The sequence below is a fragment of the Heterodontus francisci genome, chromosome 11, assembly GCF_036365525.1.
Source record: "Heterodontus francisci isolate sHetFra1 chromosome 11, sHetFra1.hap1, whole genome shotgun sequence".
Lineage (NCBI taxonomy): Eukaryota > Metazoa > Chordata > Chondrichthyes > Heterodontiformes > Heterodontidae > Heterodontus > Heterodontus francisci.
Genome location: NC_090381.1, coordinates 80,491,640 through 80,518,572, shown reverse-complemented (window position 1 = coordinate 80,518,572; position 26,933 = coordinate 80,491,640). Strand labels below are relative to the sequence as shown.

Here is a 26,933-nt window from a genome sequence, read left to right as displayed (position 1 = left end):
GTAAGGTGCCATTGGTACAGGCTAACATTTCTGTAGGTTTCCAATTACAGCATACTGGCTATGGATTTCAAAAGGTTTGAATTTTGTTGGAAAGCTAAATAATTTAAGAAACATGAACCTTTTCCTTAGCAGCTTGTCGGGTCTTGTCATCCATCCATGTAAGTTTTTCCAAACCATCTTTAAAGGCTGTTCGAATTTCATTAATCATTTCTTCCGCCTGGATGTCAAAACAGGAAGACAATTACTCAAAGTTACACAACAAGCTAAATCACAGAATCACAGGAGGCCATTTGGCCCATTGAGTCCGTGCCAGCACTCCACAAGAGTAACTCAGCTACTCCCACTTCCCTGTCCTTTCTCTGTAGCCCTGCACATTTTTTTCTTTTCAGATGATTATCCAATTCCCTTTTGAAAGCCACAATTGACTCTGTCTCCATCACACTCTGAGGCAGTGTATTCCAGATCCTAACCACACGATACATGAAAAAGTTTTTCTTTCCCTGTGTCGCCTTTGGTTCTTTTGCCAATCACCTTATATTGGTGTCCTGTTTCCTGACCCCTCTGCCAATGGGAACGTTTTTCCCTATCTACTCTGTCCAGATCCCTCATGATTTTGAGCATCTCTATCAAATCTCCTTTCAACCTTCTCTTCTCTAAGGAGAACAGCCCCAGTTTCTCCGATCTATCCACATAACTGAAGTCCCTCATCCCTGGAATCATTCTTGTAAACTTTTTCTACATCCTCTCTAAAGCTTTCACATCCTTCCTGAAGTGTAGTGCCCAGAATTGGACATAATATTCCAGTTGAGGTCAAACCAGTGTTTCATAGTTTCACCATAACTTCCTTGCTTTTGTACTCTATGCCTTGCTTTATAAAGCCCAGGATCCTGTAAGCCTTATTAGCCACTTACTCAACCTGCCCTGCCACCTTAATGATTTGTGCACATATACCCTCAGGTCCCTCTGCTAATGCATCCCTTTTAGAATTGTATCCTTTATTTTATATTGCCTCTCACCGTTCTTCCTACCAAAATGTATCATCTCACACTTTTCTGTTTAAATTTCATCTGCCACATGTCCACCCATTCCACCAGTCATTGTCCTCTTGAAGTCTTTCACTGTCCTCCTTACAGTTTTGTGCCATCTGCAAATTTTGAAATTGTGCCCAGCACACTCAAGTCTAGGTCATTACTATAGATCAAGAAAAGCAGTGGTCATAGTACTGAGGGACTATATACCTTCCTCTAGACCGATAAACAACCGTTCACCACTCCTCTATGTTTCCTGTCACTCAGCCATCTCTGTATCCATGCTGCCATTGTCCCTTCTATTCAATGTGCTTTAACTTTGCTGACAAGCCAGTAATGTGGCATTTTATCAAACATCTTTTGGAAATCCATGTGCACCACATCAACTGCATTACCCTCATCAACCCTCTCTGTTACCTCACCAAAAAACTCAATCAAGCTAGTTAAATGTAATTTGCCTTTAACAAATCCGTACTCGGTTTCCTTAATTAATCCATATTTATCCAACCGACTGTTAATTTTGTCCCGGATTATTGTTTGTAAAAGCTTTCCCACCACCAAGGTTAAATTGGCCGGCCTGTAGTTGCTGGGCTTATCCTTATACCCTTTTTTGAAGTAGAGTATAACATTTACAATTCTCCAGTCCTCTGGCATAGCACCACCCCTATATCTAAGGAGAATTGGAAGATTACAGCCAGTGTCTCCACAATCTCCATCCTTCTTCCTTCAGTAACCTCGGATGCATCTCATCGGCACTCATTTAACAGCTAAGCCCAGTTAACACTTAAACTGAAAAGCTAGATGACCTGGACTAAAGCTGAAAGCGTAAATAGCATAAAGGTATTTGTGTTGACCCTAGTTCAGTCAGTTTCCAGCTTCTGCACCAATTTAAATCCAACTAAATATTGCTGTAATTAGCATTAATATAGTGCAATTTGTCTACTGCAAATCCTTGCTACCTTTTGGCCCAAGGTGGACACAAGATCCACAGCTGCAGTGCGCTCATCAACCACGTAACAAAACATATGCATTGCATTAACTGGGTCATGGCAAAATTATATACATGAGCTATCACACTAAAGTTTGTATCATTTGATTCTCTGCAGCAAAACAGATTTAATAACAATTAAAGTACTATACTAAAAAATAAATCAGGAATCACAAGGAAGATTCACTTGTTAATTAGTGTTGTTCAGAAAAATTACCTCACAATTTGCACATTTTATATTTTGAAGCCTATCAATAGAAACTGCAAAACAGAAAACAAATACCAGTGATGTTTAAAAGGCTGGGTAACAAAATTGAGGCTCATGGAATAGCAGGGTCAGTGTCAGCTTGGATAAAAAAAACTGGCTAATGGACAGAAAGCAGCGAATTCTAGTAAACAATTGTTTTTCAGAATGGAGGATGGTAGGCAGTGGTGTTCATCAAGTGTCAGTTCTAGGACCACTGGTTTGTTTGATATAGATAAATGAATTGGATATTGGAATACAGAGTAGAATTTCAAAATTTGCCGATGATAACAAACTTAGAACTGTGGTAAACAGTGAGGCTGATGCAAATCGACTGCAACAGGACATAGATAGGCTAGCAGAATGGGCAGACAAATGGCAGATGGAATTTAATAGAGAAGTGTGAGGTGATGCATTTTGGCAGAAGGGATAGGGAGAGGCAATATATACTTAATGGCACAGTTATAAAGAGTGTGCAAGGACAGAGGGACCTAGGGTTCCTTGTGCACAGATCCTAGAAGGTGGCAGGACGTACTGAGAGAGCAGTTAGAAAAACATAGGGATCCTGGGCTTCATAAATAGAGGTATTGAGTACAGAAGCAGAAAGGTTGTGCTGAACTTGTATGTAGCTCTGGTTAGGACACAACTAGAGTATTGCATCCAATTCCGGTCACCATACTTTAGGAAGGATTTGGGAGATTGCAAAGGAGATTTACCAGAATGGTTTCAGGGATGAGGGATTTTAGCTACAAGGTTAGATTGGAGAAGATGGGGTTGTTCTCCTTGGAGCAAAGAAGATTGAGGGGAGATTTGATAGAGGTGTACAAGAGTATGACAGGTTTAGATCAGGTTGACAAAAAAAAAGCTGTTCCCATTAGGTGACGGTACAAGGACTAGGGGACACAGATTTAAGGCTTTGGGCAAGGGATGCAGGGGAGATGCAAGGAAGAACTCTTTTACGCAGTGAGTGGTAATGATCTGGAGCTTGCTGCCTATGAGGGTGCTGGAAATGGGTCAATTAATGATTTCAAAAGGAAATTGGATGGGCACTTGAGGGAAATAAGCTTGCCGGGCTACAGGGATCGAGCAGGGGAATGGGATTGACTGCATTGCTCTACAGAGAGCCTGCATGGACTCAAATGGCCTCTTTCTGTGCCATAATAACTCTATGACCCTATGTAATAAGCATGTTGCACATTCTAGAATATTGAGGTTTCTTTGATCGGATAATTTCCTGTGTGCTACATGTAATAAAATCATAAATGTGTTTATAAAGAATATTTATGTTCCATAGAGCTCATAGAGAATAACTTTGCCCAATAAGTGCTAATTAGTTTTGAAACATAAAAACACTTACTATTACTTTGCTGTCTTTGTCAAATGTAACTTTTACAAACAAAGCTCCCAAGGCAAATCCTAAGGTGTCATCTGTGTTTCCAATGCAGGTCTGCCATCGAGGAGTACAGGACTGAAAGAGATCAGGTTTTAGTAATGTATGTGTTGTTTTAATGCATTTAATGAACGTAACCTGAAATGTATTAGAAGTGTTGAATAATATTTGAACTGATTCCTACAAAAATGTAATTGTGCCATTTAGAATAGTTATAAAACACTGTTGATATCTTCTGATGATAAAGATTTATTAAGATCTGTCATTCCTTTTGAACCAACCAATTTACTAACACCGCTTAAATATTTTGTAGTTCCCAAAGAATGCTACAATGCTTTTCTTTCTGTTGTGTCAGTTTCCATGTTGACATATTTAATGCTGTAAGACTGCAATGGCAGATATCCTGAGTCAAAAATTCCTGTTCACTAATTTTAGTAAAAGAAATGCCATTCAATACTGCTTTTAACTTGCATTTAATTTTTCACTAAAGCTAGTAAAAATAGGAATTTGAGCCCCCTTGAGCAGATAAGTTGCCAGCAATGTCAAAGTTTCCTTCAGTATCATTTAGGAGGTCACCAGAGGGAAGTTTCTCACAAAATGGCCTCTTATAGATTAGCCCTGAGCAGTTTAGAACATAAGCAAAGAAATGCTGAGGAACATGAACAACCGATACCTAACAGATTTCTAGTATTTAGGATTTGTTTCAATTCTGATTAATTTAGTTCTTTTGACGCATCCTATTGTAAAACAACAAAGGTTACTTAGCCTCTAATAAGTCAAGTGAATTTTCACGAAATGTACGATGCTACTTTAAGCAGATTTTGTATTCATAGTTCACATCGTAACTAAGCTGATAACCAAAATATAGGGCATGAAAAGATATAATAAGCCACTTGGTTTCAAAACTGCAATCTGGATAGGTTTCTGCTATTATATCCTATTCTTAAATATTGTGGCTACCACTGTTTCTATGCAGCATCAGATAAGAGCTTTGTGGTATCATAATAATCCAACAACATCTCTGAGGCTGGATCAGACATACCAAATGTAGATCTCTAGAGAATTTGTAAACTCCACAACCAGCAGACAAAACAAGGCAACTATGGGGAATGTTCTACATTTAAGAACAAAGAGCACAGTAATAATATGGCGCACTTTGTAGCTTAGTTCTCCAAACAGTTTTTGCTTGAGAAAAGCTACATTTACAATAGTTTATTTTGAATAGTTTTCAGTTTCAATGGTTATTCTAATGAACAAGTCAATTTTTTTAGTTACATAAATAAACTAATGTTCAATTTAATAATGGACTTGTCAGCCTGTTTTCTGAAGTAGTGCATGGGTGGTCTATCACATCCTTCAATATTCTATATTGTATAGAGTATATTTTGGAGAAAATGGTACACAACTTATGAAGCTTTAATATTCAGAAAAAAATTGTGTGCACATTTATTTTCTTTGTTCACTGGTCAAATCCGAGTGTGCAGTCCTGGAAGTTTCTGCACAAAGTGCTGATTGTGGTGATGTTCACTAAATGTTAACATTCCAATTTCTTTTTGAAAGCTTGAGTGTCAACAAGTGTCAACACCAGTTAATTACCCACATATAAGAGACTGCATTCAATTGGATCAAACTGAATCACAAAACACTTGGAAGAACAAAAATAAATTTGTAAATTAGTGCCGTGTGCATTTGATCCTGGGTTAGGCAGAGGATGCACTGACTAGTGTTTCGATCCAGCAACGCCAGCTGGAACTGTGTTGTGTTTGCTTAGACAGCAGGTTGTGATGCCCATGCTATCAAATACTCATCTGACACTGTTCATCTTTATCCATATAGATATTTCGGCAGATGATGGATCTGTTACCTATATACCAAAGGAGGGTGCAGTGGAGATTTACCATAATGGTTCCAGTGATAGGGGATTTTAGTTACAAAGTTAGGTTGGAAAAGCTGGGTTATTCTCCTTAGAGCAAAGGAGATTGAGGGGAGATTTAATAGAGATATACAAAATTATTACCTGCTTAGATAAGATAGACAAGCAAAAACTGTTCCCATTAACTAATGGTACAAAGACTAGGGGACATAGACTGAAGGTTTTAGCAAGAGATGCAGGGGGAATGAGAGGAAGAGCTTTATTATCCAGCGAGTGGTAATGACCTGGAACTCGCTGCCCACGAGGCTGGTGGAAATGGAGACAATCAATGATTTCAAAAGGAAACTGGATGGCCACTTGAAGAAAATAAACTTGCAGGGCTATGGAGATTGAGCAGGGGAGTGGGACTGACTGGATTGCCCTGTGGAGAGCTGCCATGGACTCGATGGGCCAAATGACCTCCTTCTATTACATAAATGACTCTAATAATTGTTAAGGGGGACTATATGCATAGTAGTACAGTCAAAAGTACACACAGTAACCAAAAAGTAATTTCTTATTGCTTACAGATCTCAAATGTATTCCCTAAATATTTTGTAGCAGTGTCCATATAAAAGGTTGTCTTTCTGCAGTATCCTGTTTAGAATGCCACCACTGCAAAGTTGTTGCTTAACAATATCAACAACTTATGTTTATATAGCGCCTTTAAGGTAATGAAACATCCCTAGGCGCTTCACAGGAGCGTTATAAAGCAGAACTTGACACCAAGCCACATAAAGCTGTATTAGCTTGGTCAAAGTGGTGGGTTTTAAGGAGTGTCTTAAAGGGGGAAAGAAAAGTTTAGGGAAAGAATTTCAGAGCTTAGGGTCTTGACAGCTAAAGGCACAGCCATCTGTGGTGGAGCAATTAAAATCGGGGATCCTCAAGAAGTCTGAATTAGGTGAAAGCAGCTATCTTGGAGGGTTGTGGAGCTGCAGGAGATTACAGACATAGGGAGGAGCAAGGCCATGGCGGTAATATCAATTGTTGGATGGTATCAGAAGTGCTGTACAGACTTTCCCCAAAGGGTATATGCACCACTTAGTAGTGAGGCACCCAGACCAAAAAGGTCCCAAGTTCAGTGCTTGATTTGTGAATATCCATTTCAGCCAAGACTGAGGGTTGCTAATATTAGCCTTGATAGCCACTGACCTGGGAGAGTAAAAACTGGCCTGTTTCCTGTTCCAGTACATGTCCTCGGTGTGTGTATGTGTGGATCTTGAATGTGCATAGAATTGGAGTTGACTATGAAGGCTTATATAATTGAATAACCAACACACAATGCATAGGTTCATACTGTCACAGACTTGTATCTTTTTTCTCCTTGGATTAAAAACAGTGTGTGCCTTTAAGGCTCTGTTAAAAACAGTGCACTTTAAGGGAGGGAAAGTTCTGGAATTTCTGAGGCACAGTGTGCCAGCTGCATTTTGTTACCTCGGCACAGCAGGAGAGAGAGAGAGGTCACATGTATAATGTTTCGATTTGACTCTGTGTAAAACTGGCAAAAATTGGTCTGAACCAGTTAGTTTTTGAGAGACTCTCCAGCGAGGCGTGCTGCCGAAAAGAGAGCTGTCTATCTTCTCACAGCAAAAATTCTACAGGGAGCTATGGGCCAAGTTAATTGCCTAAAGAAGAAAAAGTCTTCTTTTCCAAGAGACCGTTTGTATTGCTGAAGGAACTGTTGATGACTGCTGCAGCTGAAAGGTTTGAATGCCTATCAAAACAGACTGTTTCATCAAATCCACGTGAAGACTGCGAGTAGCCTTTATTTTCACATTAGAATACCTCATCCATCAGGAACGTAACCCACAAAGACTTACTTCTTTTATTTATTCTGAAGAGACAATTAATTTTAAAAACTCCACTTTTAAAAACCAGTTAACTACTGTTATTTTTGAGTGTGTGTGTGTGTGAATGGGGGAGTTAGATTAAAATAAGTTATAAGGTCTTTAGACATAGTTTTATCTTAATAGTGTTTAAGATTTCGTTTTTTGATAAATAGTTAATTTGTTGTTGTCTAAAGATACCTGGTTTGGTTTTATTCTGGGGGTTACTAGAGTGTTTAATTTGGCTGTTTTCCAGTTGGGTGGAAAACTTTAATAATGTGCTGCGACCTGTGGAGTGATGGGACTGAATTGATGGTGCATTGCTACTGCCATGGTCGTAACAATACGTAGAAATCAGTCGCATGTACAAGGTACCTGAAGCTGTTACAAATACAATTGTACCTCACATGAATCACAACCTTCAGTAAAGGAAGATCAAGAAGAAAAAATTTAAAATAATACATTACAATGTACTTCTAATGAAAATTCAAAATGTATTTAAAAAAAGCATGAATTTGTGCATTTCCAATCAATTCGCATATGATGTCCCAAGTACAGCAAAAGAAAATTAAGTCAGCTTATCTTCCATGATTCAGGATGTAAGAATATTGGAAATAGGCAATTTGGCATAATCTTCCTAACATTACTAACCATCACACTGTGCTGAGTGTGTGGGTTATTTTGCGGAATGCATACTGTTAACCTTTGACGAGTGACTGATCCTTGTTACTTTCACTGTGAGGCAAAGCAATTATATGATAATAAAGGAATAAGGGCCCCAAGAGCATAACAATAATCCAAAGATAGCAATAAAACCATGACAACTAAGAGATAGCTCAACAAGTGTGGTCAGATAAAATTACCATCTTGAAAAACATCCTTGCTAAATCTTGTGGGTGGGAGAGTAATGTTAAATAAGCTGACTATCTTGAATTCTTTGGAAAACAAGTTACAAATAAAGATCTTGTAAATAACAACCCCATGCATAGTGAAGTTCCTGCCGGAGTTGAGGGGCACGGGGCAGTGGGGTGCATAGAAAAGACCAATGACTTTTGAGTTTGTGGCAGAGGCCTCAGTGAAGACCATCCAACTGTTCAAAGAACACCCAATCATTGGAATAAAAACAAGAAATGCTGGAAATACTCAGCAGGTCTGGCAGCATCTGTGGAGAGAGAAGCAGAGTTAACATTTCAGGTCAGTGACCCTTCTTCAGAACTGGCAAATATTAGAAATGTAAAAGGTTATAAGCAAGTAAAGCGGGGGTGGGGCAAGAGATAAAAAAGGAGAAGGTGTAGATAGGACAAGGTCAGAGAATAGTTGACCAGAAGGTCGTGGAGCAAAGGCAAACAATATGTTAATGGTGTGTTGAAAGACAAAGCATTAGTACAGACAGGGTGTTATTGGACTGAAAATTGAACAGCCGCAAGTACAAACATGGAAAAAAAGTGGGTAAGCAAATTGAACAAACTAAGATGAAATGAAATAAAATAAACACAAAAAAATATATATAAAAAAAAAGGAAGAAAAAAATAACTAAAAATAAAAAGTAAAATGGGGGGCCTGTCATGCTCTGAAATTATTGAACTCAATGTTCAGTCTGGCAGGCTGTAGTGTGCCTAATCGGTAAATGAGATGCTGTTCCTCGAGCTTGCGTTGATGTTCACTGGAACACTGCAGCAATCCCAGGACAGAGATGTGAACATGAGAGCAGGGGTAGTGTTGAAATGGCAAGCAACTGGAAGCTCCGGGTCCAGTTGCAGACTGAGCGGAGGTGTTCCGCAAAGCGGTCACCCAGTCTGCGTTTGGTTTCCCCAATCTAGAGGAGACTACATTGTGAGCAGCGACTACAGTATACTACATTGAAAGAAGTACAAGTAAATCGCTGCTTCACCTGAAAGGAGTGTTTGGGGCCTGGGATAGTGAAGAGAGAGGAGGTAAATGGGCAGGTATTACACCTCCTGTGATTACAGGGGAAGGTGCCATGGGAAGGGGACGAGGTGGTGGGGGTAATGGAGGAGTGGACCAGGGTGTCACGGAGGGAACAATCCCTTTGGAATGCTGGGGAAGGGAGGAGAAGATGCATTTGGTAGTGGCATCACGCTGGAGGTGGCGGAAATGGCGGAGGATGATCCTTTGGATATGGAGGCTGATGGGGTGGAACATGAGGACAAGGGGAACCCTGTCGCGGTTCCGGGAGGGAGGGGAAGGGGTGAGGGTAGAGGTGTGGGAAATGGGCCGGACACGGATGAGGGCCCTGTCAACCACAGTGGGGGGGGGGGGGAATCCTCGGTTGAGGAAAAAGGAATACATATCAGAAGCGCTGTCATGGAAGGTAGCATCATCAGAGCAGATGCGTCGGAGACGGAGAAACTGGGAGAATGGAATGGAGTCCTTACAGGAGGCAGGGTGTGAAGAAGTGTAGTCGAGGTAGCTGTGGAAGTCGGTGGGCTTATAATGGATATGAGTAGACATCCCCAGAGATGGAGATAGAGAAGTCGAAGAAGGGAAGGGAAGTGACAGAGATGGACCATGTAAAGGTGAGAGAAGGGTGGAAATTAGAAGCAAAGTTGACCTCATTTACCGATTAGGTACACTACAGCCTGCCGGACTGAACATTGAGTTCAATAATTTCAGAGCATGACAGGCCCCCCATTTTACTTTTATTTTTAGTTATTTTTTTCTTCTTCCTTTTAAAAAATTTTTTTTTGTATTTATTTTATTTCATTTTAATTTGTTCAGTTTGCTTACCCACTGGTTTTTTTTCATGTTTGTACTTGCGGCTATTCAATTTTCAGCCCATTAACACCCTATCTGTACTAATGCTTTGTCTTTCAACACACCATTAACATATTGTTTGCCTTTGCTCCACGACCTTCTGGTCAGCTATTCTCTGACCTTGTCCTATCTACACCTTCTCCTTTTTTATCTCTTGCCCCACCCCCCCCCCCACCCCCCCCCGCTTTACTTGCTTATAACCTTTTGCATTTCTAATATTTGAAAGTTCTGAAGAAGGGTCACTGACCTGAAATGTTAACTCTGCTTCTCTCTCCACAGATGCTGCCAGACCTGCTGAGTATTTCCAGCATTTCTTGTTTTTATTTCAGATTTCCAGCATCCACAGTATTTTGTTTTTATTTTAGTGCCCAATCATTGGAAGACTGCCTAGGTGTCAGAAAACTTGAAGTAATCAGGGAAGTGGTGGTGTAATGGTAATGTCATTGGACTAATCATCCATAGCCTAGGCTATTGCTCTGGGAACATGGGTTCGAATCCCACCACAGCAGATAGTGAAATTTGAATTTTTAAAAAATGATAGTCTAATGGTGACTATGAAACCTTTGTTGATTGTGGTAAAAACCCATCTGGTTCACCAATGTCCTTTTGGGAAGGAAATCTGCCATCCTTACCTGGTCTGGCCTACTTATGACTCCAAACCCATAGCAATGTGGTTGACTCATAAATGCCCTCTAAAATGGCCTAGCAAGCCACTCAGCTCAAGTGCCATAAACGCTGGCCTAGTCAGCAACGTCCACATCCCACAAACGAAGAAAAAAACCCATCAACTTGATGGTGGCTTCTGCCCTGAGATCAAATAGGGTAATATTGTTCTAACCTCTAATATTTGCAAAGGAGCCTATTGTTGTTTTGATCTCTGCATTATTATAATTGTCTTCCAATTTCTTGATACTTTTATATGATTAACTATAAATTACTATTGATATCACATCCAAATCTATTATAAGGATCTGCAGACATCTGCCAATTGAAGACAGTTGGAAAAAACATCCATGCCAAACATCCATGCAAGTACCAGAAATTATAATTCCAAAATGATTATATTTGTTACAATCACCTAAATGGCCATGCAATTTAATGTAAACAGAGGAACAGCAACAATTATGTCAAAATGTAACTGCTTACATTCTGAACTGATGAAAATGACCAACAGGCTCAAGTGAGCAGTTTGAAGATAGCAGACCACAGTAACTATGGAGATAACACCTTTACCCTCATATTTTAACTATATATAGGCGGCACAGTGGTGCAGTGGTTAGCACCGCAACCTCACAGCTCCAGGGACCCGGGTTTGATTCTGGGTACTGCCTGTGTGGAGTTTGCAAGTTCTCCCTGTGTCTGCGTGGGTTTTCCCCGGGTGCTCCGGTTTCCTCCCACAGCCAAAGCCTTGCAGGTGATAGGTAAATTGGCCATTGTAAATTGCCCCTAGTGTAGGTAGGTGATAGGGAATAAGGGATTACTGTAGGGTTAGTATAAATGGGTGGTTGTTGGTCGGCACAGACTCGGTGGACCGAAGGGCCTGTTTCAGTGCTGTATCTCTAAATAAAAAATAAATAAATAATCTCGAATTCTTGTTAGTTGAAAAGCAAACTATCAACCTAAATTCTTAATCTCACCTTCTTTGTACCGTACAGGGTTTCCAAAAGTTTTTCCTGTGCATTTTCAAACCTCTGATCCAAATTGGATGCTGTCTTCTGCACTAAATTCCATATCATGTAATTGTTCAAAATGCTAAGTGATTTAAAACATCATTACACATTTAATGATTTAATCTTTAGATACAATAATATCAGATCGCTATATATTTATTTTCTAAAGTGCATCTAAATTTTCATCCAAGAGTGAAGCACACAAGTATTATTTAAGCATCTAATTTGAAGCATAATCATTTATTTCAGTTGTGTTTTATGAGTGTAAAGCTCAAAATTCACATGACTCCTTCACAATTCGCCTTAAAGAGCAAACCGGACACACAGACCATGCTCTAATATGCTGAACCCAACTTATATTTATGACAGTGTTTACAATATGAACTTAATGTTCTGTATACTGCAAAACCCAATAAAGGAATAGCTATGTGCAAATGAAAACTAAGATAAACATCTAAAATTTCATAAACAAACAATTTGCATACAAGTTTGAACATAGTGTTAAAAGAAAACAAGTCACCCATCCAAAAAAAATCAGCATAGAAAACATTCTTTATTGGCTGCTAAACTGCAATCCTCACTGCGTTTATCATCAATATTTATAATTAGAAATAATTTAATAGACTAGACTCTTGAGAAGTAATTGAAAAGTACAGTTGACAGTTGAACCCTTGTTACATAGTATAAAACATGTGGCAGACTGTTAATAAGCTGCTCAAAGAAGGAATCCAGTGGGGTTGGGGGCGGGGTGGGGGGGGGGGGTGCGGCAGATGGTGGGAGAGAAGTTGGTTGCACAGTGGAGAATATGCTGTCCACTCCCCATTGAAGCCTGGGTTGTAAATCAAAATGGAAAGATGAACTAATCAAAATTAAGTGAATGCCGGGGGGTGGGGAATCAGCAACAGAAATTTGAGGCAGACTGAGCTCAAATGTGATGTTCTCAAGTTGAACAGCTTTCTGAGACTTGGGCCTAGATCCTAACCCTGCACCACTGCCTTGCAACCCCGGCCACTGTGCAGGAAAGGACCAGACAAGTGTTTAAAATCACAAAACTCTAAATTCCACTGCATCCTCGCCAGCCTAATATTTACTGTGCCAACTCAGGCCCAGGATGAGGTTCCCACAAAAAGAAAGGCTGCTTCCCCCTGCCCCTCATGGCACCCTTGGGACTCCCTAACCCCAGCACATACCCTGATCATCAGGGAATCCTCAACTATCGGCTCCTCCATCGCGAGGAAGAATTCCCAGTCCTTACCGACCTCTGACTGCATTGCGAAAAAGGACACCCCATCTCTCACAATCTCAACACAAACAGGGAATCCCCAGCTCTTCCTATTCTTAGGCCGAAACCAAGGGAATACTTGGCCCAATGACAGCTGAGGACTGTTTCAATATGGCTAAATTTCCATCCCACCTGCTGGATAGGTATTGAATCTGCCCAGGTGTCAGTCAGAAGTCCGGGAAGTTTTATTTAAATGGTCTTAATGGCAGGGCCTTCACATTACCAAACTGACTAAGTGTGCTGCCTGCTACGGGGCTCGCAATCGCCCTTACCCACTTCCCCCAACCCCTGTAAAAATCAAGGCCTTATTGGCTAAGCATTCTCAAGAATGTATCAGCAAACAACCAGGAACTATAACCCAGTATAAATGGCAACTTCAAGAGAGGCAAAAAAGCCAAGAAAAAAGTTGGAGGGAGATATAGGTGTGTGTATGAAAGAGAATTAAAGGTGTACAACTCCAAATGACACAAAGCAGATGCTGTAAAGAATAGTCAAGGGGAACTTCAAGAAGTATTGAATGCAATACCATCTTGGTAGAAAAGGTTTGTAAAGATAAATACACACTATTTACACTTAAAATCTTAAGTAAAAAAGCTGAGAAAAAAATGAGTGAAAAAACAATGATGTGCAACTTACAAACATTACTGTTTTATATTTTGAAATGCAGATCAGTTTTGTTTCTTTTTTATATGTATTATTAAAATTGCTTGAATGTCGAGTTCTGAGTAAGAACAATCAACTCACACTTTGCTTTGGCTGCTTCACATCCAATAAAACCAATTAAACTACATGGCTCAAAACTGGAGTATGTCTGCACCATCTGTAGTTTAATAGCTGGAGCTAAGACAGCATCCAAGAAATCGATGCGCACCATGGCATCAGAGTGAGATGACATGTAGTGAAATCATTTTGTGTATTTTAGTTCCTGAGTCTGACTCTCTCCTCAGAGAGAGAAATTTTTACAAGTTCAATGAACATATATATATGTATATATTATATATATGTGGTCTCACCAATGCCCTATACAACTGTATCAAAACATCTCTACTTTTACATTCCATTCCCCTTGCAATAAACGACAACATTGCATTTGCCTTCTTAATCACTTGCTGTACCTGCATACTAATTTTTTGTTCCGAAGAAGGGTCACTGACCCGAAACGTTAACTCTGCTTCTCTTTCCACAGATGCTGCCAGACCTGCTGAGTGATTCCAGCATTTCTTGTTTTTGTTTCAGATTTCCAGCATCCGCAGTATTTTGCTTTTATTATACTAATTTTTTGTGTTTCGTGTACTAGGACACCCAGATCCCTCTTCATCTCAGAATTCTCAATCTCTCTCCATTTAAATAATACATTGATTTTCTATTTTTCCAGCCAAAGTGGACAAGTTCACATTTTCCCACATTATACTCCATCTGCCAAATCTTTGCCCACTCACTTAACCTATCAATATCCTTTTGCAGACTCCTTATGTTCTCTTCACAACTTACTCTCCTACCTATCTTTGCATCAGCTGCAAATTTAGCAACCATACATTCTGCCCCTTCATCCAAGTCATTGATACAGATTGTAAATAGTTGAGGCCCAGCACTGATCCCTGTGACACTCCACTAGTTACAGCTTGCCAACCTGAAAACGACTGATTTATGCCTACTCTCTATAAGCTGTTAACTAACCAATCCTCTATCCATGCTAATATGTTACCCCCTAATACCATGGGCTCTTATTTTGTTTAGTAACCTTTGATGTGGCACCTTGGCAAATGCCTTCTGGAAAGCCAATTACACCACATTCACAGGTTCACCTTTATCCACGTTTCTTGTTACATCCTCAAAGAGCTCTAATAAATTAAAGACGATTTCCCTTTCACAAAACCATGTTGACTCTGCCTGATTGCATTGAGATTTTCTAAATGACCTGCTATAACCTCCTTAATAACAGATTCCAGCATTTTCACTGTGACATATTAAGCTAACTGGCCAGTAACTTCCTGCTTTCTGTCTTCCTATCTTGAATAACAGAGTTACATTTGCTATCGTCCAATCTGATGGGACCTTTCCAGAATCTAGGGAATTTTGGAAAATTAAAACCAATGCATCCACTACAAAATGCAACAGCAGGTTATTAAACAGGAAAACATTTAAGAGAGATGTTTCTGATCTGATAATGTGGGGCTGGGTGGCACACTTACAGGTAGACTGTCCATGTTGAATTAATTCTGAGTTTGTATTGAAACCATGGTACAAATATATAATTAACTGTTAACAAGTGACCCATGTGCACAGGGTTGTCTTCGGAACTGCATGCCATATTTCATTACCTAAGCAAAACATGCTTAGTGCACAAGCTCAAATATTAATACAAAAATACTAATCAGTTAGGGGAAAATCAAAACATGCTTGGCTATCAAAACATTTATTTTATTACTTAGTTGAGGTAAAAGATTTCAATGAAGTTTCCGGAACACTAAGCAACTTGCTGGGCGGTAGAATACTGATTGTGTTCTCCAGTGGCTGTGGCGATCATAGTGCTGTAAATTCAGCAAACTCAATCTCACTATTGATTTCTTTAAGAGTTGTGGCTATGTTATCTTGCCAACAGTGTAAGAGCTGTGAAGCAACATACCATGTGACCTTTGGATAGGGGGCAGTCTTAAGCAGCTGTACAGTGAAGACTTCTCTGTACATTCAGAACCACTGCACACCCCCCCCCCCCCCCCCCCACCGCCCCTTAAATAAAGAGTCCATGTTACTGATCCTGTCTTGAGTGGTCAGTGCTTTGTGTATAATAGCAGCTAACACACAACCCTAGAGGGAAACTAGTTAACCTACATCGCCTCCAGTCCAGAACCAAGGTCACCCCAACCTCTGCCATCGAGCTGCAGTACGCTGACGACGCTTGCACACTCAGGGACCGAGCTTCAAACCCTCATCGATGCATTCACGGAGGCGTATGCAAGAATGGACCTGAAGGTAAACATCCGGAAGACAAAGTTCCTCTACCAGCCTGCTCCCGCAGCACAACACTGCCCCCACCCCGACTATCAAGATCCATGGTGAACCACTGGACAATGTGGATCACTTCTCAGCCCTTGGGAGCCTCCTCTCAGCAAAGGCAGACATCGAAGATGAAACTCAACATCGCCTCCAGTGTGCCAGCGTAGCCTTCGGTCATCTGAGGAAAGAGTATTTGATGACAAAGACCTGAAACCTGGCACCAAGATCATGGTCTACAGAGACGCAGTATTGCCTGCCCTCCTGTATGTGTCAGAAACATGGAGACTGTACAGCAGACATCTCAAAATCCTGGAGAGATATCACCAGCCTCCGCTAGATCCTGCAAATTCAGTGGCAGGACAAGCGCTTCAATATCAGTGCCCTCTCTCAGGCCAACATCCCCAATATCGCGACACTGGACATGGCTAGTCAGTTACGTTGGGCGGGCCACGTTGTCTGCATGCCTGACACAAGACTCCCAAAACAAGCTTTCTACTCCGAGCTCCATCAAGGCAAGAAGCTACCAGGAGGGTAGAGGAAACACTATAAGGATATCCTTAAAGCCTCCCTGAAAACTGTGACATCTCCACTGATTCGTGGGAACCTCTTGCCTGAGACCACCCAAAATGGAGAAGCATCCACGAAGGTGCCAGCCCGTTTGAACAATGTCAACATGCCCAGGCAGTGATCAAGTGCAAACAGCAGAAGGAGCATTCGGAAAATCCAGCATCCCATTTAATCGCCTCACCAAACACCACCTGCCCAACCTGTGGTCACCTAAGGACCCACAACCCTGGAGTGGAAGAAAGTCATCCTCGTTCCCGAGGGACTGCCTTAGAGAAGAGCGAGAATAGCAGCTAACACAGAGGCCAAGACAACACGCAACATGGTGGCAGCAGTGCGTATTTGAAGACCAGACCACGTTGTATAACTTAAAAAATTTAAAATTGAAATGTGGACCAGAAGATCGAGATCGTGGGGCTCTACTTCAGTGCAAGGTTGTGGAGTGGAACCCACCCGCAGTCAGTAAGAGCCACACACAGAAAAAGGCAAAGTCTCTCTAAACTGAGAGTACCTGATCTTAAAATTGCTGAACCAGTGGTCAAAATAAGAAGTAGGTCAGTCCAGGATCATGCTGTCCAGATTCATTGCAGGTTGCTCCAGGATCGCGCCGTCCAAAGCACGTTCTGACCCAGCCAAAAGTAACAAAAGTTGGTCTGCCGTTGTAGGGTCTCTTCCTGAGCTAACTGCTTTGTGGGCGGGGCCTAACAAAAACACCTGAATTGGACAACAGCACCATATCCTCCAAGTGGAACTGCAGGCACTTCTCTTTCTGGCTGTATAGCAGGAGACAGTGCCACACCCTCCAAACTTGTTCATAAGTGGAACTGCAAGCAGTTATTTCTGTTTGCCTGCACAGCAGATTTCTTTTAAGAGCAACGGCAGTGAGTCATTACAGGAGTGACAGCACAGTTGCCTATCATCAACTGGAAAGCATCTGCCCTGCTATCAGAATTTCAGCTGTTCAATCAAGAGTCGAGCTGTTTCGACAACTTAGCAGATGCGGATCCACAGAAGCAGGCAGTGAAAATATGCATTGCCATTGACAATGACGGCTTACATCGCCTTAACACTTCTGGTCTTACCTAAGATGATCAGCAGGTTCACGCAAATATCTGGTCCACATTAGAGGATCAGCTTTGTGTCCCACTTGTGTCAGGCACATATTTTCATTATTTTTAGGCCAAATGCCATTGCAAGTTTTGGTGGCAAGCAAAGCAGATGCCCTTACTTCCCTGTTCCTGTCTAGCACCATTTAACTCAGCAGTTAAATCAGATGGCAAATGAACCTATTGAAAACAGGTAGTTGCCTCCCGAATAAATTCAAATCAGTGTTCTATGATGTCATGGTGCAATTTTAAGTGTCTAATTTTGAAGTTCTGCCAATTGGCGCATCTGCTGAGTAAAACCTAGTGGTACTGGCTTCATAAGTAACTGATGATCTGATGATATGAATGGAATATAATGGGCTGTCACTTGCAGGCACTCAGGTCATTAGGATTAGTGTGCTATTGCGATTGGGGACTTCAAAGGCAGTTCTGAGCTTGCAGTTTGCTTCTTTCTGATTTTTCTCCCCTTCATTAAGCCACACTGTTTATCATAGGTGTTCCATTTGCTCCTTTTGTCGGAACATAAGAACAGGAATAGGCCATTCAGCTCCTCGAGCCTACTCCATCATTCAATTAGATCATGGCTGATCTGTATCTTAACTCTATATTCCTTGGTTCAATATCCTTTAATACCTTTGCCTAACAAAAATATATCATTCAGTTTTGAAATTTTCAGCTGTCCTATTCTCAACAGCTTTTTGGAGGAGAGATTTACAGATTTTCATTCTCGTTGTGTGAAGGAATGCTTCCTGACATCAGTTCTTTTTTATTCACTTCATGTGATGTGGGCGTTGCAGGCCAGGCCAGCATCTGTTGCCCATCCTTAATTGTCCTTGAGAAAGTGGTGATGAGCTGCCTTCTTGAACCACTGCAATCCATCTGGTGCAGGTAGACCCACTGTGCTGTTAGGGAGGGAGTTCCAGGATTTTGATCCAGTGACAGTGAAGGAATGGGGATATATTTCAAGGTCAGGGTGGTGTGGGGTTTGGAGGGGAACTTGCAGATGGTGGTGTTTTCACGCATCTGCTACCCTTGTTCTAGGTGGAAGAGGTCGCAGGTTAGGAAGGTTCTGTCAAAGGAGGCGTGGTGAGTTTCTGCAGTGCATCTTGTAGATGGTACACACTGCTGCCACTGTACGTCGGTCATGGAGGGAGTGAATGTTTAAGGTGATGGATGGGGTGCTGATCAATTGGGCTGCTTTGTCCTGGATGGTGTCGAGCTTCGTGAGTGTTGTTGGAACCACACGCTTCCAGGCAAATGGAGAGTATTCCATCACACTCCTGACTTGTGCCTTGTAGACGGTGGACAGGCTTTGGGGAGTCAGGTGATGGGTTACTTGCTGCAGAATTCCCAGCTTCTGAAGTTCTCTTGTAGCCAAAGCATTTATGTGGCTGCTCCAGATTAGTTTCTGGTCAATGGATGTTGATAGTGGGAGATTCAGCAATGGTAATACCATTGACTGTCAACGGGAGATGGTTAGATTCTCTCTTGTTGGAGATCATCAATGCCTGGCACTTGTGTGGCACAAATGTTACTTGCAGTTGTCTTAAGTTTGACTCTTACATAAATTACACAATCACACAAAGCACTATGTACCAATAAGTTATCTGCAATTACCTCTTGTCAGTATTATTAATAAGATCAGACACCAACTGCAGATATTCCTTGGCATAGACAACTACTGGTTCTGTTTCATTCAGGTCCAGAGGCGCCAGTCCAAATGTTAAATAATCCAACCAGTCAATGGCGGGTGCTAAATTCTAAGAAATAAAACACATAATTTAAACAAGTTCCATTCCATCTTGTCAAATTACTTAGTTGGTCCAAAGAGAAGTGAGTTTATTGGAAAAGATAACTAAGTCATTTGAAATCATTCATTCTACCTTTAATAACTATTATTTAGTGTTTTTTTCCATTAATATACCGTAATTGTGAACAAGCCTTGCCAAATTATTCAAAACTTACCTTATCCCCAACCTCAGTCTGACATAACTTCTCTGTGACGTATGTGGGAAACATGAATTCCAACAGTGCCCCACAGTATTCAGATGCAGCCATTGAGATGTCAGTAGAGCAAGTAAACAATGAAAAGACGGTCCTCCGCCCCACAAATGATTAACAAGTACTATGGCAATTTGGTGAAGAGGCATAACAAGAGCTGGCACACACTGAGCATGACAACGTGCTGTTGCATTACACTGCTATTGATCTGCTACTGCTTACCCATACAAAGGACCCTCGTCCCTCTCTCTTTTTTCCACGTTAATAGGACAACTCCTAGGCTAATGATCCAGAGACTTGAGTTTAAATCCCACTGCGGCAGCTGGGGAATTTAAATTCAGTTAATTAAATAAAACAGGAATAAAAAGCTAGTATCAGTAATAGTGGCCATGAAACTAGTGGATTGTTGTCAAAACCATCTGGTTCACTATTATCCTTTAGGGAAGGAAATCTGCCATCTCTACCCAGTCTGGCATATATGTGACTCTTAGTTGCCCTCTGAAATAGCCTAGAAAGTCACTCAGCTGTATCAAACCACTATGAATAAGTCTAATAAGAATAAAACTGGACTGGCCACCTGACATGACCTATGCACTGGACATGACAAAGGCACACCCAGCCCAGTCCTCTTCACTAACATCTGGGGACATGTGCCAAAATTGAGAGAACTATCCCACAGACTAGCTAAGCAACAGCTTGACATACTCACACTCAAAAAAATTATACCTTTCAGCAAAAATCCCAGAATCGTCCATTATCATCCCTGGGTCTGTTCTGTCCAACCGACAGGACAGATTCACTACAAGTGGTGGCACACTGGTATACAGTCAAGAGGGAGTGGCCCTTGGAGTCCTCAACATTGATTCCAGACCTCTTGAAGTCTCATGATATCAGCTCAAACATGGGTAAGGAAACCTCCTGCTGATTACCACCTAGTGCCCTCTCTCAGCTGATGAATCAATGCTCCTCCTTGTTGAACACCACTTGGAAAAATCACTGAGGCTAGCAAGCGAACAGAATGTTCTCTGGGTGGGGAACTACAATGTTCATCACCAACAGTGGCTCGGCAGCACCACTACTGACCGAGCTGGCCAAGTCCTCAAAGACACAGTGACCAGAATGAGCCTGCAGCATGTGGTGGGAGAACCAACACAAGTAAAAAACCTACTTGACTTTGTCCTCACCAACCCATCTCTCACAGATGCATCTATCCATGACAGTATTAGTAGAAGTGACCACCACACAATCCTTGTGGATATAAGTCCCTTCTTCACACTGAGAACACCCTCCATTGTGTTGTGTGACACTAACACTGTGCCAAATGGGATACTTTCAGAACAGAGCTAGCAGCTCAAAAGTGGGTATCCATGAGGCACTGTGGGCCATCAGCAGAAGCAGAATTGTATTCCACCACAATTCATAACCTAAGGGCCAGGTATATCGCTCACTCTACCATTACCAACAAGCCAGGGGATGAACCCATGTCCAATGAGGAGTGCAGAGAGCATGCCAGGAGCAGCACCAGGTGTACCAAAAACGAGGTGCAAACTTGATGAAGCTACAATACAGGATGCATAATAAACAGAAGCAGCATGCTTTAGAAAGAGCTAAACAATCCCCAACCAAAGGATTAGATCAAAGATCTGCAGTCCTGCCACATCCAGTCATGAATGTTGGTGGACAATTAAACAACTAATGGGAGAAGGCGGCTCCATGAACACGCCAATCCTCAATGGTAGCACAGCCCAACACCCGAGGGCAACAGACAAGGCTGAAGCGTTTGCTTCAGATGGATGATCCAAATTGGCCTCGTCCTGAGGTTCCCATCATTACAAATGCCAGTCTACAGCCAATTTGATTCACTGCATATGATATCAAGAAACAGCTGAAGGCACTGGATACAGCAAAGGCTATGGGTCCTGACAACATTCTGGCTGTAGTGTTGAAGACTTCTACTCCAGGACTAGCCACACCTCTAGCCAAGCTGTTCCAATACAGCTACAATACTGACATCTACCGGACAAAGTAGAAAATTGCCCAAGTATGTCCTGTCCACAAAAAGCAGGACAAATTCAATCCGGCAATTACTGCTCCATCAGTCTACTCTCAATTATCAGCAAAGTGATGGCAAATGTCATTGACATGTTATCAAGCAGCACTTACTCACAAATAACCTGCTTAGTGATGTTCAGTTTGAGCTTATCAGGGGCACTCGGCTCCAGGTCGCATTACAGCCTTATTCCAAACAAGGACCAAAAGGCTGAATTTCAGAAGTGAAGTGAGAGTGACTGCTCTTGACATCAAGGCAGCATTTGACCAAGTGTGGCATTAAGGAGCCCTAGTAAAATTGAAGCCAATGGGAATCGGGGGAAAACTCTCCACTGGCTGGAGTCATACCTAGCACAAAGGAAGATGGTTGTGGAGGCAAATCATCTCAGCCCCAGGACATCATTGCAGGAGGTCTTCAGGGCAGTGTCCTAGACCCAACTATTTCAGATGCTTCATCAATAACCTTCCTTCCATCATAAGGTTAGAAGTGGAGATGTTTACTGATGATTGCAGTGTTCAGTTGAATTTGCAATTCATCGGATAATGAAGCAGTCCATGCAAGATTTGGAGATCATTCAGGCATGGGCTGATATGTGGCAAGTAATATTTGTGCCACACAAGTGCCAGACACTGACCATCTACAACAAGAGAAAGACTAGCCACCTCCTTTTAACATTCAACAGTGTTACTACCACTGTATCCCGGACCATCAACGGCCTTGGGGGTCACCATTGACCAGAAATTTAACTGGACCAGCTACATAAATACTGCCAGGATTGTGATGGAATACTCTCCACTTATCTGGATGTGCATTGCTCTAGCAGCACTCAAGATGTTCAACACCATCCAGGACAAAACAACCTGCTTGAATGGCACCCCCTCTACCACCTTAAATATGCACTCCGTTCACTACCGGCACACCGTGGCTGCAGTGTGTGCCATTTACAAGTCGCACTGCAGCAGCTCACCAAGGCTCCTTCTACAGCACCTTACAAATGCTCGATCTCTACCCCTTAGAAGAACATGGGCAGCAGGCGCATGGGAACACTACCACCTGCAAGTTCCCCTCCAAGTCACACACCATCCTTACTTGGAACAAAATCACCATTCCTTCATCATTACTGGGTCAAAATCCTGGAGCTCCCTAGCTAATTGTGGGTGTACCTACATCAAACGCACTGCAACAGTTCAAGAAGGTGGTTTACTACCACCTTTCCAAGGACAATTAAAGGTAGGAAATAAACACTGGCCTTGTTAGCGATGCTCAAATTGAATGAATGAATTTTTAAAAATCTCAGGTCACTAATGTCAGACAAACTGATTAAGATAACTATCATAGAGTCATAGAGAGATACAGCACCGAAACAGGCCCTTTGGCCCACCCAGTCCGTGCCGACCATCAACCACCCATTTATACTAATCCTATATTAATCCCATTTTTCCCCTCTCACATCCCCACAATTCTCCTACCACCTACCTAAACTAGGGGCAATTTTTTACAATGGCCAATTTATCTATCAACCCGCAAGTCTTTGGCATGTGGGAGCAAACCGGAGCACCCGGAGGAAACCCACGCAGTCACAGGGAGAACTTGCAAACTCCGCACAGGCAGTACCCAGAACCGAACCCGGGTCGCTGCAGCTGTGAGGCTGCGGTGCTAGCCACTGCAACTTATCCTGCCAAGCCCCATTATTTGAAGCAGTGAGTTCAAGGAGACTGTATTGTTGGATTCACCAAGCAGAGCTAATGGAAGCGACTAGGAAGGATAAGAAGTGAGCTAATTAAAGGGCCACCTCCTGCTGAAGAGAACAGGGATGCAGACTTCTGTGGCCCAGCCTATAAAAAGAAAGATGACTGCAGCGCACCAGCAATTGCTGAATTCATTAGACTCTGCCAGGGAGCTTCCAGAACATGTCAGAAGGTATTATGGAGTCCATTACCAACTTACGTGTGTGTGGTTCCCACGAATACCATCAACACTGTGCAGTCAACCATGGAGTGTATCATCATGGCAATGGACATTGCCATTGATCCTGTTTATACAGGGGTTTCACAAATCCCATGCCAAAGTTATATTGGGAAATTTGGAGAATCCTTTCAGAATTTCTAGGCCTATATATTTTACAGTGCTTTCAGATCTGGGTGAATCATCTAATTAAAAGGAATTGTTAGGCAAGGACAGACACAGACAGGCAAACTGACAACCCAAAGGGGTTTACTATTCCTTGTTTCTGGTGACCCCAGGAGACATCTGTTGCATCATGTAGCTTACAATGCATATGTATCAGGGAAGGAGCAAACTCCACATTTACAAGGGGCAATACCTTTTCTGGCGGAAATCTGGACAAAATATATAGCTTTCACTGGTTGGCAATGTTCCATGAAGGCAAAATTGGTTTTCACGTGGGCATCAGGGTTTCTTATCAATTCCACGGCTTTCATGAAGCAAAAATGATTTGCAATCAGTTAAAAGTGAGGTTTGTTTGTCCGCAGAAACATTATTTTGCACGTCTGTGGTCATTATCCAGGAAATAGCCCATGATGCTTTCACTGTCCACAGGAGGAACACTGGGTGGGTTGCTTTTAGGAGATAAGAGTCAACCTCAGCATCCATGGCTGCTGGCCCCACTGAGAAAACCCCAAACAGCAGACAAGTACTTCAGTTTGGACCCCCATAAGAAAATGTGTCAGGCACAATTAAAGAACATATGCAAAAGAGAAATGGTAGTGTGCAATGCTTTAAAAAGTATCTTTCAGAGGGTACAATAGTTACAAGCATAGGCTTTGGCCCCACAAGAAACGTAAGCAAAATGGACGAGTACAGCTCGGTTCACCTTGCTGTGGATACCAACAAATGTCTTTCTCAATTGCGGCCAGGTATGATGGGCCTGGGTAGTTGCATTGACAGGAAGAACAATCTCCCTCCATGGCAGCTAGCATCTGTGTTTTTGCTGGAAGATGTCCTGCAGCCCAAATTGGGTCCCTTCTTTAGTGCACCTGTTACAGCAAGATTTCCAACTCTAACATCAAATGGAGTAATGTTGCCCACATATTGCCAGTGAACAATTAGCCAACTATCCTGCCATTAACACAATTTAAATCAATATTTAAATTTAAAACATCATTATTTATTGTGAGCTGCAGCATTCAAGATTTTTATTAAATCCAAATATTACAGGGCCCCATTGCCAGAAACACAGATATTTGGAGCACTTGATATAGAATCAGTTTAATACAATTAAACTGAAGCTTTTGCAGGGCAAATGCTGAATAACAGTTTAATTGTACTCTGGATCACACTAGATAGTTTTAGAATTGCTTTTTAAATATAGGGTTCCCAGTAATTTTATGGTTTCAATTTGATGCAATTGTTTCTTAGATTGCTAACTTATTGCTGTTGTTCTACAATGCAACATAAAATATCCAATTCAATCCAAAGCTATTGTATTTAGATACCTGTAAATCTGTAACAGTCATCTTGTGGTATATTTTCTCTTCATCCCTACGTTCATCCTGGGGAACTGTGATATTTGCAAGAATAGTCTCAAACTCCAATATTTGCTGCATCTGAGTGTAAGTTGAATTACGTTCTCCTCCCAGAAGTACACACAGTTCAACCATATAGTCCAGATATGCATTCAGTACCTATGAAACATTTGAGAAAGTGCAGTAAACAAGATAAAGCATATCAAACAGAAGTGATCTGAAGGGAAATCGGGATTCTTATAAATCTGTATTTGGTTTAGTCAATAACCTAGAGGTGGAGAAACTAGGGCTGATAATTTCCTCAGAGCTGTACTTGCTCCAATGCCTTAATTTGTCAGAAATGTAGGAGAAACATTTCTGCTGCACTTCTGGTGAAGATACCGAAGCAGAGTAGGAGCAGCTCCAAGAACATTCTCAGCTCAGTATTACAGTGGTTAAGTGCAAGCAACTGTCCCTGCCCCCCACCCCCAAAAAAATCAAACTGACTCGCAAGAGGTGTCAGATTCATTGTCATCTGCAGTACAACCCATTATGACAGAGGTCAAGATAATAACTCAAGCAGATGCTATACAGACCTACAACTGGACAGGGTAGCAGATGAGCTTGCCCAAAATGAAGTACAACATCGGTAGGGGCTTCCACAATTTCAATGCAGCCATAGCACCTACTCTTTCACAGATCAGTGGGTTCAGCAACATCAAAGCATACAGCAGAGCCAAGGTGGAACTTACAAAAGGTGCTGTCATTGTTTCTCACCAAGGCTGCACTTTTCTCTCACTCCATTTTTCCTCCTATCCCCAATAGCTGACCAGGAAGCACACAGACCCAGACCACCTCTGCAGCCAAAGTGCCATGCTGATAGAGAGAAGGGAAAAATTCCATGGGATTCTCTCAATATCTGCTCCAGACTCCACTAGTAAAAGGGGGGCCAAAATAGGGACAATTATGCAGGGCTGATTTCCATTGGATTTCAAAGTCTGATACACAATGCCTGTGGCTGCATAATAACATCAGCCTTATGATCTATCATAGTTTCAATTAATAGTGCTTTCCTCGCCACTTACTGAAAGTGCCAAATGACATTATGTGATTATTAAATCTGCTTTTACCTCTCTCTTTACTACTGCATAGCAAAGTGTATTTTGCAAATGAATTGTTAAGGTAAGGAGCTCATCCAGAAATATTTCTTCAGCTGAATTTTACAAGCCCATTTTTATATTACTTCCTAAAATTATCTGTATACAATATATTGCTAATTTTAAAAACTTCCCAATTACTTGTTTATGCATCGTAAAACAAACCTTATTGAATTTGATCAGGCAGTAAGCAATTGGAAACTGTTTGTCAATTAGATAGTCACAAGGTAAAGTAGGTCACCAAGGTAATTGGACATAATCCAAATCTACATATAACTTACACATTTAAACCAAAACCAAAATAAATTTTTACTACTGCTTGCATCCTCCCTCCCAAAAAACCTTTAAGATGAAACAAAAGAAAGAAAATAGTAATAATTTTGCCCATATGGTACATTACCTTTTCATTTGCTGTTTTGTTTAGGTAGTAATCACGAGATGGAAGAAACAATCCTGACTGATCGACCTGAAAGAGAAAA

General features: G+C 41.5%; 1 protein-coding gene across 6 annotated transcripts in view; it reads right to left on the bottom strand.

Moving 5' to 3' along the window:
• The window catches only part of LOC137375327 (endothelin-converting enzyme 2-like), a 172,804-nt gene that overhangs the window by 25,934 nt on the left and 119,937 nt on the right, over positions 1 to 26,933 (bottom strand). For all 6 annotated transcript variants that reach the window (XM_068042327.1, XM_068042324.1, XM_068042329.1 and 3 more), the window contains 6 exons: positions 26,855 to 26,920; positions 25,289 to 25,477; positions 19,400 to 19,542; positions 11,801 to 11,915; positions 3,618 to 3,728; positions 119 to 217 (listed from right to left, as the gene is read on the bottom strand). In XM_068042327.1, coding sequence (XP_067898428.1) covers positions 119 to 217; positions 3,618 to 3,728; positions 11,801 to 11,915; positions 19,400 to 19,542; positions 25,289 to 25,477; positions 26,855 to 26,920 — 723 coding nt within the window. The remainder of the gene's footprint in view (positions 1 to 118; positions 218 to 3,617; positions 3,729 to 11,800; positions 11,916 to 19,399; positions 19,543 to 25,288; positions 25,478 to 26,854; positions 26,921 to 26,933) is intronic.